This window comes from Microcebus murinus, chromosome 22 (assembly GCF_040939455.1).
Source record: "Microcebus murinus isolate Inina chromosome 22, M.murinus_Inina_mat1.0, whole genome shotgun sequence".
NCBI lineage: Eukaryota > Metazoa > Chordata > Mammalia > Primates > Cheirogaleidae > Microcebus > Microcebus murinus.
The window spans coordinates 6225883-6238460 of record NC_134125.1 but is presented as its reverse complement, the minus strand read 5'-3'; the positions used below and the strand labels follow the sequence as shown (position 1 = coordinate 6238460).

Here is a 12578-nt window from a genome sequence, read left to right as displayed (position 1 = left end):
GGAAAAGGAGAGGGAGGAGGGGGAAGAGAAGGGGCAGGGAGAGGAGAGGGAGGAGGGGGAAGAGGAGGAGGAACAGAAGGGGAAGGAGGAGAAGGAGAGGGAGGAGGGGGAAGAGAAGGGGGAGGGGGAGAAGGAGAGGGGGGAGGGGGAGGAGAGGGAGGAGGGGGAAGAGAAGGGGCAGGGGGAGGAGAGGGAGGAGGGGGAAGAGGAGGAGAAACAGAAGGGGGAGGGGGAGAAGGAGAGGGAGGAGGGGGGAGAGAAGGGGGAGGGGGAGAAGGAGAGGGGGGAGGGGGAGAAGGAGAGGGAGGAGGGGGAGAAGGAGAGGGAGGAGGGGGAGAAGGAGAGGGAGGAGGGGGAAGAGAAGGGGCAGGGGGAGGAGAGGGAGGAGGGGGAAGAGGAGGAGAAACAGAAGGGGGAGGAGGGGGAAGAGAAGGGGGAGGGGGAGAAGGAGAGGGAAGAGGGGGAAGAGGAGGAGGAACAGAAGGGGGAGGGGGAAGAGGAGGAGGAACAGAAGGGGGAGGGGGAGGGAGAAGAAGAGGAGGAACAGAAGGGGGAGGGGGAGAAGGAGGCAGAGGAGGAGAAAAAGGCTGGAGAAGCCCAGGGAGAAGAAGAGTCTTCAGGAGTACAGGAAGAAACCACAGTGGAATCCCAAGAAATTACCAAGTCCGAGATCAGTATGGAGAAACTTATTACCGGTTCCCAGTCAGCCATGTCAGGAACTTTCCCAGTAAGTAGTAATTATAATTCATTCATCCATTCATTCAGAATCATTAATTGAATGCTTAGTATAGTCCAGGCTAGGTGAATATAAAACCAAATAAGACACAGTCCATTCTTTAAAGGAGCGCTAAGGTGTGTAGGGAGGCAGACCCCTAACCTAGCATTATAAAACAATATGCTAAGTGCAGTGATTGAAAGATACACAGAAAATAAGACAGGGCTACTTAACCTAGTTTAGAGGATGGTCAGGGAAAACTTCCTGGAGGAGGTGTGTGCCACAGCTGACTTTAGGGCTGGTAGGGGTTAACTGAAGTGTGCTTTTCTTAGGACTGAGTCAATAAGATAATAGGTAGGCTTCCCACAGACTGCTCCCAGGGGGAGAACTCAGCTGTGGCCCAAGGATCAGTAACTCTCTGTGACTAGTCAGCCTTTTGGAGACCACCAGTGTCACTTAGAAGAATGATTTTGCTGTGTACTGTGCTACTATTAGCAGTAGGCCAAGAATAAACTTGAATACACCTTTATGTTTTAAATACAAAACATCCCAGCCTCATTTTTAAAGCATTCCATAATTCCAAGGTGAGGCTAACATTAAGACTGGCTGATTGGGAATAGAAAAGGAAAATATGTGGGGGGGATGTAGCGCCCACCTGTAATCTCCCTAGCTACTTAGGAGGCCGAGGCGAGAGGATTGCTAAAGCTCAGGAGTTTGAGGCCAGCCTGGGCAACACATTGAGACACTCTCTCTACCGAAAAAGAAAGAAAATTAACCAGGTGTGGTGGTGCACACCTGTAGTCCTAGGAGGCTGAGGCAGAAGGATCGCTTGAGCCCAGGAGTTTGGGGTTACAGTGAGCTATGACTGCACCACTGCACTACAGCCTGGGTAACAGGGAGATCCTGTCTCTGAAAAAATGTTTTTAAATTAAAAATTTTAAAAAATAAATGGGGGAATGTTGCATTGTCATCATAATCTTTCATTTCTTTTTAAAGGAAACCCGTAGAGGTAGTGAGTCAAAGCATTCATTACAATCAGAGGGTTCCAAAACAAAAGAGCTTTCAAGAGTCCAGAGCTCACAACTTAGAATTCTTGATTTGGATGAAATCAGTTCTGAGAAACAAGAGGTTAGTTCCCTTGAAAGGCAGCCCTCAGGCGAGCTGGAGGAGGAAACGGTCGGCATGCCCCAGGATGAACTGGGACGAGAAGGAAGACACTTGGAACCAGAGAAGGGAAAAGAGGGCGGAGATGAAAAAGAGAAAGACGTCCCGTCCAAAGCAGGGATCTCCAAGGAGTCACTGGTGTCCACTACCTCAGAAGACATTTTGTTTCAAAAGGAGGAGGGCACGGAATATCCCTTGGTAAGTGTAGCCTGCTTTTTAATTTCCCCCAGTGCCTTGAGAGTATTGTAAAGTAGGGGAAGTTTATGTTTGCATGGGGTAAAATACCACCAGAAAGATACTTTTAAACTAATAATAGACTCATGTCTTTTTAAGTTCAGTAAAGAGCTTTGTCTCAACCTGTGTGACTGAACATGAACTTGAACGCAGCTGCATCTGGGTTCAATAGTGTTGCTCAGCAGGCAGGAAATTCCAGACATAGTTTGCCTGTTGCATAGGGTGCTATTTCACTTGGGAGACTCAAAACTGACCGCTCTCCCGCCCCCCTCCTCTTTTCCATCTCTTTTCCTCTCCTTCTTCTTCCTCCCCACCCTCTCCTTTTCCTTCCCACCCCTTCTCCCCTCCTTTTTTTTCCTCTCTCTCTCACTGTAATACTCCTTCATCCCACCAATTCCTCGCCTTCCCCTTCTTGCCTCCACTCTTCTGCCTTGATATGTTTACATGCTCCAAAACCATCCATCCCAAGAGGTCAGAGCGAAAGGCATGGCAAGGGTGAAAGCCACCGTGAAAAGCCGCAGGCAGTCCAAAAGAGTCTGCCTTTGCTGCTGCTGAAAATATTCCAGGGAGGCACCATCTGCGAGGAATAAAAATATTATCATTTACCACGGGAAGGAAGAGGAGAGGTTTTTTTCCTTCTTCCTCCATCTGCTACTTTCTGAAAATTGTTTCCTAGGATTCGTCCTTTTTTAAAAAAAATTCTCTCCTGTAGATTCTTTGGAAGATTTGGAAGTGATTAAGTGTATATAAAGTACTTTACGTAGTCACTAACTCATAGTGAGCACTTGATAAGTGTTAACAACTGTGTGATGATGACGATGATGATGATGATGATGATGGAGGAAAGATGTCTAGTGGGAAATGCAGACAATTGAAAACCTTCTTTCTGCAGATTTGAACAGTGAAATTGTAGGTTCTCTCCTGTAGCTTGTAATTGCTCAGCTTGAGAGAAAGAATAATTGAGTTTTAGGGTCCATGAAGACCTTTGTCCTGTTAGCCAGCTAACAAGAAATCAAGTAATATTCCTGATGAGAACATGTAGCCTTGGTGTCATGGCCCCAGCTATCTGCATGTGACAAGAGCTACTCCCCAGTGTAGGGTCTTCTGTTAGCCTTGGTCTCACTGTAGAACGAAAACTTTTCTAGACTGTCTTCCTTTGCAGATTTTTTTAGCTTTTTTTCCTTTTTAATTTATTTTTTTACAGACAAGGTCTTGTCATTAATACATTATCCAGGCTGGATCTGAACTTAAGCCATCCTTACACCTTAGCCTCCTGAAATTTCTTTAGCTTTTTGCCTATATTTTCTTTCTTCTTCTTTTTCTATTACTTTCCTTCTTTTCCTCCTTGATTATCTTTTCTTTTTGTTAAAAATATTAAGTGCTCTTTGTAAAAAATTCAGATAGCATATACATGTCTGAAGGCAAAGATTCCTCTTCCTACACACACTCCCACCTCAGTCTCATTTGCCTGAGATAACTACTGTTACTACTCAGTCTAATTGTATATTTCCTGACTTTTTCGTGCATATACAAACACGTTATCTGTGTGCTCATATGTGTATATGTGTTCACATTTAGGTTTTGTTTTGCATTGTCACCAATGAGATATTATGCATCTTTGCAAAATGTTTTTTTTACTTAATATGTCTTTGAAGGTTTCTTACATTAGTGCATGTATCTCCACGTCTTCTTTTTAATTTTTTTTTTTTTTTTTTTGAGACAGGGTCTTAGTCTATCACCCAGGCTAGATTGCAGTGGTGACATCATAGCTCACTGTAACCTCAAACTCCTGGGCTCAAATGATCTTCCTGCCTCAGCCTCATGAATAGCTAGGACTACAGGTGTGTACTACCATGCCTGGCTAATTTTTTCTGTTTTTAGTAGAGACAGAGTCTTGTTCTTGCTCAGGCTGGTCTTGAACTCCTGGCCTCAAGAGATGGAGCCTCCTGCCTTGGCCTTCCAGAGTGGTAGGATTACAGGCCCCGCTTTTTAAATTTAACTATTCTCCTCTCAGTGGCCAATTTATGTTGCTTCTAGTTTCTTACTCTCACAAAAAATCCTACAGTGAATGTGCTCCTCCATCTTCCCTGTGCCTGCAGCATCTTTGGGGTCCCCTGTCTTAGTCCAAAGGCCTGTAGTAGCTCACAGTGCTCATGGTAAATAGACCTAACTGTGGATCCTATCTCTGGCCAAGAAACAAGGTGTTTAGGAGCAGGAATCTCATGAGTATCAAATCTAGTGAAATCCACTTCTGACAATATAAATATAAATCCATTTTGTCTTCTAGGTTACCATGTTTTAGAAAAATATTGATGTAAGAGGTGGTTATGTCCATGATCATTTGTCATGAATGTTAAAACTGGTGCAAAACATGATGATTAATACTATGTGATTTCAGTAGTTGTCAGCACTGCTTGAGGAAGGTATTTCTGTTACTACTGAGTGAAGTCAGCCTAGTTTTGACTTTGGAAGAGCTGTTGTAGCTGAAGACAGGAGTCTGCTTAGGATGTTTAGGAATGTTTTCTTTTTATAACTAATTTGTTACATGGCAAAATTAATTTCCAGGATGAATAATATGATCCTTTTAGGATTAGCAAGTTTCCAAAAGAACAATTTCATTTGAATAAATCAGCTTTTAAGAACTAGCCAAATATTAAATAATTCTGTTCCTAGAAGTTGCAGCTTGAGACAATTATGATTCCATAATTCTACCACTCACACCCACACAATAAGAGATCTAAATATAAATATAAATTATAGGGAATGAGCAGATGGAGACAGGAGAGGATGGGGAATGAAAAATGTAAGAGAGAGAAATCGGCCACGTTACCTGCTGTGTCTGTCTTGGGGAGAAATAATTTAACTTTATAATGATTGTTCAAAGATAAGAAAGGAAACCTACCAGGTTTTGTTTCTGTACTCCAATATAACTCACTGATTTTCAGCAGCTCACCACTTACCCATCACTTTCAGTGCTCTACTGCATTTCATTACTTGGCCTTAGCTAATTTTTTAATAGACTTTATTTTTGAGCAGTTTTAGGTTTATAGAAAAATTGAGCTGAAGGCACAGAGAGTGACCGCATACTCCCTTGTGCCTTATTCCTCTCCAGTTTTCACTTTTATTAACTCCTTGCATTAGGGTGGTGCATTTGCTAGTTGATGAGCCAATATTGCTATGTTATTATTAACCAAAGTCTATAGTTTACATTAGGGTCACTCTATGTGTTGTACATTGTGTGGGCCTTGAAATGTATAACGATGTGTGCCCACCATTCCAGTATCGCACAGAGAAGATTCACTGCCCTAAATCCCTGTCCTCTACCTCTCCATCCCTCCCTCCTGCCCTGAGCCCTGGCAACCACTGATCTTTTTATTGCCTCCATACTTTTCCTTTTCCAGAATGTCATATAGTTGGAATCATGCAATATACTGCCTTTTCAGACTGGCTTCTTTGACTTAGCAATATGCATTTAAGATTCCTCCATGTCTTTTTGTGGCTTGTTAGCTCATTTCTTTTTCTTGCTGAATAATATTCTCATTGTCTGGATGTGCTACAGTTTGTTTATCTTTAATTTTTATAAAAGACTGTTAACACAAAATTAAAATTAAAAGCAGTAGTCATGCCGGGCACAGTGGCTCATGCCTGTAACCCTAGAACTCTGGGAGGCTGAGGTGGGTGGATCGCTCAAGGTCAGGAGTTTGAAACCAGCCTCAGCAAGAGTGAGACCCTATCTCTACCAAAAATAGAAAGAAATAAATTGGCCAACTAAAAATATATAGAAAAAATTAGCCGGGCATGGTAACACATGCCTGTAGTCCCAGCTACTTGGGAGGCTGAGGCAATAGGATCACTTAAGCCCAGGAGTTTGAGGTTGCTGTGAGCTAGGCTGACGCCATGGTACTCACTCTAGCCTGGGCGACAAAGTGAGACCCTGTCTCAAAAAAAAAAAAAAAAAGAAAAAGAATAAATACTCAGCTAAGTAATTAATTGCCTTTCTTATAAAGTTATTTAATGATTTCATTATAACTTATCCACTCTACATGCTTTTAGGAAGTAAATGGAATTTCACAACATTAAGTGTTCATTGTGTGGCTGGTACTAAGCAAGGTCTGGGTCCTTGAGAGTGGAAGAATAGAAAGTTTTTTTAATTTGTTGTTGAAGACTTTCTTTCCTTTTTCAATGGAGATATAATTTACATGCTATGAAATTTCCCCTTTAACTTTTTTTTGTTTTTATTTTTTGGGAGGCTGAGTCTCCCTCTGTTGCCCAGGCTAGATAGAGTGCCATGGCATCAGCCTAGCTACAGCAACCTCAAACTTCTGGACTCAAGTGATCCTCCTGCCTCAGCCTCCCGAGAAGCTGGGACTACAGGCATGCGCCACCATGCCCGGCTAATTTTTTCTATATATTTTTAGTTGGCCAATTAATTCTTTCTATTTTTAGTAAAGACGGGGTCTCGCTCTTGCTCAGGCTGGTTTCGAACTCCTGATCTTGAGCAGTTCTCCCGCCTGGGCCTCACAGAGTGCTAGGATTACAAGCGTGAGCCACCACGCTCGGCCCTAAAGAATACAATTTATTGGTTTTTAATATACTCACAGGGTTGTGCAACCATCATCACTATTTCTTTCACTTAGCATCACCCTTTCAAGATTCATCCATTTTGTAGCATGCTGTTGATGACTTTCTTAGAGTGTTTTCCCTTCACTGGACTATTGATAAGAAATCCCCCTCCTCCAGCGACTCATGCCAGGAGCATCTGGAGCCATAGTGCTGGGCTCGGCACATTGTATCGTGTGCTGGTTTTTACCTTTGTCTTCCAGACCATGACCTGGTCGTTTGGATGGAACAGCTCTCTTCCTGTTTACTACATTCGAGAGAAAAACCAGAGAGTTCTTCTGTATGTGTGTGCTCACAGTGCGGTCATCTACAACGTTTCCAGGAATAATCAGTACCACCTTCAGGTATGCAGGGTTTTTCTTCTTGCAGGTAAAAGAGGTCATCTTTAGCTTGTGTGTAGCATTTTGTTTTGTACCTCGAGAGCTGACTCTGTTATATCACCGTACTGCTTTCCTCCCTCTCTTTGAGCCACAGCAAATCTGTCTTTATTTATTTATTTATTTATTTTATTTATTTATTTTTTTGAGACAGAGTCTCACTTTGTTGCCCAGGCTAGAGTGAGTGCCGTGGCATCAGCCTAGCTCACAGCAACTTCAAACTCCTGGCCTCAAGCGATCCTGCTGCCTCAGCCTCCTGAGTAGCTGGAACTACAGGCATGCGCCACCATGCCTGGCTAATTTTTTCTATATATATATTAGTTGGCCAATTAATTTCTTTCTATTTACGGTAGAGATGGGGTCTTGCTCTTGCTCAGGCTGGTTTTGAACTCCTGACCTCTAGCAATCCGCCTGCCTCAGCCTCCCAGAGTGCTAGGGTTACAGGCGTGAGCCACCGCTCCCGGCCCAAATCTGTCTTCAGAAGCACATATTATGGCCCATTGTTTCTCTGATTCTAATCAGAACCAGCTTACAAACAACAACTGATTTAATTTTATAGTTACAAGCATTTTAAACATTTGTACTTTTTACATTTCTGCAAACATGTGGGCAGCATAGCTCATGTCTCCACAGAACTGTGATTCAACAAAGAAGGGCAGCAGCTCATCAGGGACGCAGACCTGATGGACACACAGACTCCTCCAGTTCTCAAAGGGCTGTGATCCTTATAACCATGCTGAGAAGTGGGTGTTAATATACTCATTTTATAAAAGAAGAAACTGAGGCCCTGAGTGATTTAAGTGACTTGTCCAAGACTGCACTAGTACATGACATATCTAGGTCTCCTAACTCAAAAGTATTCAGTAGGTGTTAAGTAAGTAAGAAAGTACTAAATTGTCCTCTTTTCCCTCCCTCCCTTAAGCAGCTCTGCTTACTTTCACCCTCTTTGAGCCTCCCCCACATGTCCCACATGCCTGCCCTCCTCACGCCACTCCAGTCCTCCTTTCATTCTTTTTTTTTTTTTTGAGACAGAGTCTCACTTGTTGCCCAGGCTAGAGTGAGTGCCGTGGCGTCAGCCTAGCTCACAGCAACCTCAAACTCCTGCCTCAGCCTCCCGAGTAGCTGGGACTACAGACATGTGCCACCATCCCCGGCTAATTTTTTCTATATATATTAGTTGGCCAATTAATTTCTTTCTATTTATAGTAGAGATGAGGTCTCCCTCTTGCTCAGGCTGGTTTCGAACTCCTGACCTTGAGCAATCCGCCTGTCTCGGCCTCCCAGAGAGCTAGGATTACAGGCGTGAGCCACCTCCTTTCATTCTTAACATCAACCTATCCAAATGTCCTATTTCTTAGTATCCGACTTTCTACTAGTGGACCCGATAAACAGTTCCATGTTACCCTTTCAGTTGACGTGTGTTGTTATAGGATCTTCCTTAGTCGACACTCATGAAAAACATCGCGAAGTATTTACCAGGAGCCCAGTCAGTACTCAGCATTGTGCCGGGGATCCGGGATACCTGGGCACAACTTAAGGAATTTACTCTCTAAAAGTCCAGAAATACAGATGACAAAATCAGCAAGCAGCTCCCTTCGGAGCTTCATTGACTGTGTGGCAGTGAGCATACACAGTGGTTTCAGCGGAGGCAGGTGAGAGAGATTGTCGGCAGGCTCAGTCACAGAGGAGCAGGGACGTGCAGAGGGGCTGAGAGGAAGGAGTCCAGCCTCGCCAGGGTCAGGTGGTTGGCAATGGCCTTGGCCATTCATTCATTCCTTCCACAAATATTTATCACGGCCACTGTGTTTCAGACCATGGGTCTGTAGTCATGAACAAAACAGATCTATTCCCTGCTCTCTCAGAGCTTGCAATTTACTGTGGAGATGACAGACATTAAACAAGTAAACACATACATATGTGATTACAAACTGTAACCAGTGCTCCAAATGAAATCTGAAAATGCTCTGAGAGAAGTCAGGGAGAGAGATTTATCTAAAGATGGAGTAGTCATGGATGAAAAAATTGCCGTTTCTGGTGAAACTTGAAAGATGAGAATGAGGCCGGGTGTGGTGGCTCACGCCTGTAATCCTAGCACTCTGGGAGGCCAAGGCGGGTGGATTGCTCAAGGTCAGGAGTTCAAAACCAGCCTGAGTAAGAGTGAGACCCCATCTCTACTATAAATAGAAAGAAATTAATTGGCCAACTAATATATATAGAAAGTTGGGCATGGTGGCACATACCTGTAGTCCCAGCTACTCGGGAGGCTGAGGCAGCAGGATTGCTTGAGCCCAGGAGTTTGAGGTTGCTGTGAGCTAGGCTGACACCACAGCACTCACTCTAGCCTGGGCAACAAGTGAGACTCTGTCTCAAAAAAAAAAAAAAAAAAGATGAGAGTGAGCCAAACAAAGTTTAGGGGAATAACATTCCAGACAGATAGAGCTCCAAGTGCTTGGGCCTTGTGTGGGAGGCCCAGAAAGAAGGCCAGTGTGGCTGGTACAGAGTGAGGAAGAGAGATGAAGTACAAGGGAAATGGGGGCTATTTCCCAACAGGAAGTGCTGCCATTTATGTTTCTAGAAGATTCCTCTGTTGTGGGGGAAAAGGATGATAGGAGGATGCGAGTGGAAGTAGAGAGACCGGTGAGGAGCCTATTGTCCCAGAGCTGCTCAGTGACTTTAAGTGAATAGTGTTTTAGGGGGATGAGGCTGGCAGAAAGGTTTAGGATGGCTGGTGGGGAAAGAGCCCAGAATGTGGCCTTGTGGACTCATGAGTGCAGCCTTTTGACTGAATCTAAATTTTATAGAACAAATCCTTTTTAATGAAGGCCCAGAACACCGGGGCCCAATGTTTATTCTCTTGATCTGCAGTCAGATGCAGGACCCCTGAGCTATACCCACTGACATCTGGGTTGGAGTTGGGTACATGTCTTGACCCCTGGGGAGCCACGGTTGCTGTGGGGAGTATAGCTTATGTTTCAGGTGTTTGGAGGGAGAGGAAGTTTGAAAACCATCCACTAGGAGATGGAAGAACCCCAGGGAAAGCCAGCAGGAGGGGAATTTTTAGCCAGATAAGTGCTGAAAGAAACTCAGACCTCCGTGGGGGCCCAGCCTTTCCTGATGGTGCCCAGGGCTGGGCGGCATCCTGGATGTTTCAAAACATTTTCTCTCCATTTCTATAGGGCCATGCTAATGTTATCTCCTGCCTCTGCATCAGTGAAGACAGGCGGTGGATTGCCACAGCAGACAAAGGGCCAGACTGCCTGATAATTATATGGGACTCCTTTACAGGGTAGGCCTTGTGCAATCACTTCTCCCCCCGCCCCCCAATTTCTTTAGACTATCTGCCACTTTGACTACCCAAGAATGAGTAATGCTAGTGCCTAGAAACTTGGTTTGTTGGTGTTCCAGAGTAGACTGGGCTAGGGGAAGGCTGACTCATGCTAACTCAGCTCATGTAAGTACAAAACATAAACCAAATGCCAAATCGCTCACTGACAATGAGAAACTTTACTTTTACAAGGATGGATTTTCTAGTCACAGGTCAGGCTACCTCTTCTGGGCAGTTTTTTTTTTTTTTTTTTGAGACAGAGTCTCACTTTGTTGCCCAGGCTAGAGTGAGTGCCGTGGTGTCAGCCTAGCTCACAGCAACCTCAAACTCCTGGGCTCAAGTGATCCTGCTGCCTCAGCCTCCTGAGTAGCTGGGACTACAGGCATGCGCCACCATGCCCAGCTAATTTTTTCTATATATATATTAGTTGGCCAATTAATTTCTTTCTATTTATAGTAGAGATGGGGTCTCGCTTTTGCTCAGGCTGGTTTTGAACTCCTGACCTCGAGCAATCCGCCCACCTCGGCCTCCCAGAGTGGTAGGGTTACAGGCGTGAGCCACCATGCCCGGCCTGTTTTTTTTTTTTTTAAGAGATGGAGACCTCGCTATGTTGCCCAGGCTACATTCAAACTCTTCTGGACAGGTCTTAATGGTCACCACCAAGTGTTTCCCTCCGCCCCAGCTCTCTACTCATGTTTCGTGCTTCTTGCTGCCCGTCCTTCCCTTCTGTTGAAAGATTTCTTGTTGGGTGTGTTCAATCATGTTGCCCTGTGGTGGTTTTAGATTTATTCGTGATAGGAGACTTTCCAAAGCTGCTGTCTCTGTGCAGCCTCTAATTCTAACAACTCCCCACTGGTCATCGCCCACTGTTTCCTCTTTTTTTATTAATAGACACTTTTTTTTTTTTTTTTTTTTTTTGAGACAGAGTCTCACTTTGTTGTCCAGGCTAGAGTGAGTGCCGTGGCGTCAGCCTAGCTCACAGCAACCTCAAACTCCTGGGCTCAAGCAATCCTCCTGCCTCAGCCTCCCACATAGCTGGGACTACAGGCATGTGCCACCATGCCCAGCTATTTTTTCTATATATTAGTTAGCCAATTAATTTCTTTCTATTTTTAGTAGAGACAGGGTCTCACTCTTGCTCAGGCTGGTTTTGAACTCCTGACCTTGAGCAATCTGCCCCCCTCGGCCTCCCAGAGTGCTAGGATTGTAGGTGTGAGCCACTGAGCCTGGCCTAATAAGCCAATATTGATACCTTGTTACTAATTAACATCCAGAGGGCATTCAGAATTCCTTAGTTCATCCCTAATATCCTTTTTCTATTCCAGGATTCCATCCAGGATACATTAGATTCAGTTGTGATGTCTCATTAGGCTCCTCTTGGCTGTGGCAGTGTCTCAGACTTTCCTTGTTTTTGAAGACTTTGACAACTTTGAGGAATGCTGGTCAGGGATTTTTGTAGGGTGCCCTTCTATTAGAATATGTCTGACGTCTTTCTTGTGCTAAGACTATCATAGCCTTTTATTTTTTTTTTAATTCTTCTTTAATTTCTTTTCTTTTTTCTTTTTCTTTTTTTTTCTTTTTTTTTGCAACAATCCGGTGCTTAGTGAAAGAATATCATAGCCTTTTGACACATTTTGATGGCTAAAATAAGAGTCCCAGTAGCCTTCCTAACTTGGGTAAATAGTATGCTTATTTTAATCAAGTATTGCCGAGACCAGCCCAGGGGCTGATGGGTGTCGACAGTCTACGGATTCTCTGACGCTGGAGCCCAGGTCCGAAGAGCCAGGCTCCGTACCCTCCTGTGTCTGCTTGGTAACTTGTCTCCCTCCTTCCCTCCTGCTGGCGACAGGCTGGATGGGGGAGTCTCTCTGGATATCAAGGTTGTCGTCTTTTATTGCCATTCTTCCTAAATCCTAAAATTCAGTTTTTCGGGTCCCTTTTCTGACAGTGTATCAGATAGGGAGTGGTGAAATCCCTGAGGGCTAGAGCAGTGCCACTCACAGTGTGGTCACAGACTGAGCTGATCTGTCAACGTGTATAGCATGTTGACTTTGCTATGATGTTTCTGTTTTGTGAATGTATAGGTCTGCTGCAGTGGATTGAAAAATTTTTAAAGAGTCCTTCACCACAGATAGTTTGAGAA

At 44.3% G+C, this 12578-nt stretch overlaps 1 protein-coding gene across 1 annotated transcript in view; it reads left to right on the top strand.

Moving 5' to 3' along the window:
* CFAP251 (cilia and flagella associated protein 251) overlaps positions 1-12578 on the top strand; it is a 62544-nt gene that overhangs the window by 2554 nt on the left and 47412 nt on the right. Inside the window, exons 2-5 of the mRNA XM_075996525.1 lie at positions 486-727; positions 1712-2077; positions 6937-7077; positions 10287-10396. Coding sequence (XP_075852640.1) covers positions 486-727; positions 1712-2077; positions 6937-7077; positions 10287-10396 — 859 coding nt within the window. The remainder of the gene's footprint in view (positions 1-485; positions 728-1711; positions 2078-6936; positions 7078-10286; positions 10397-12578) is intronic.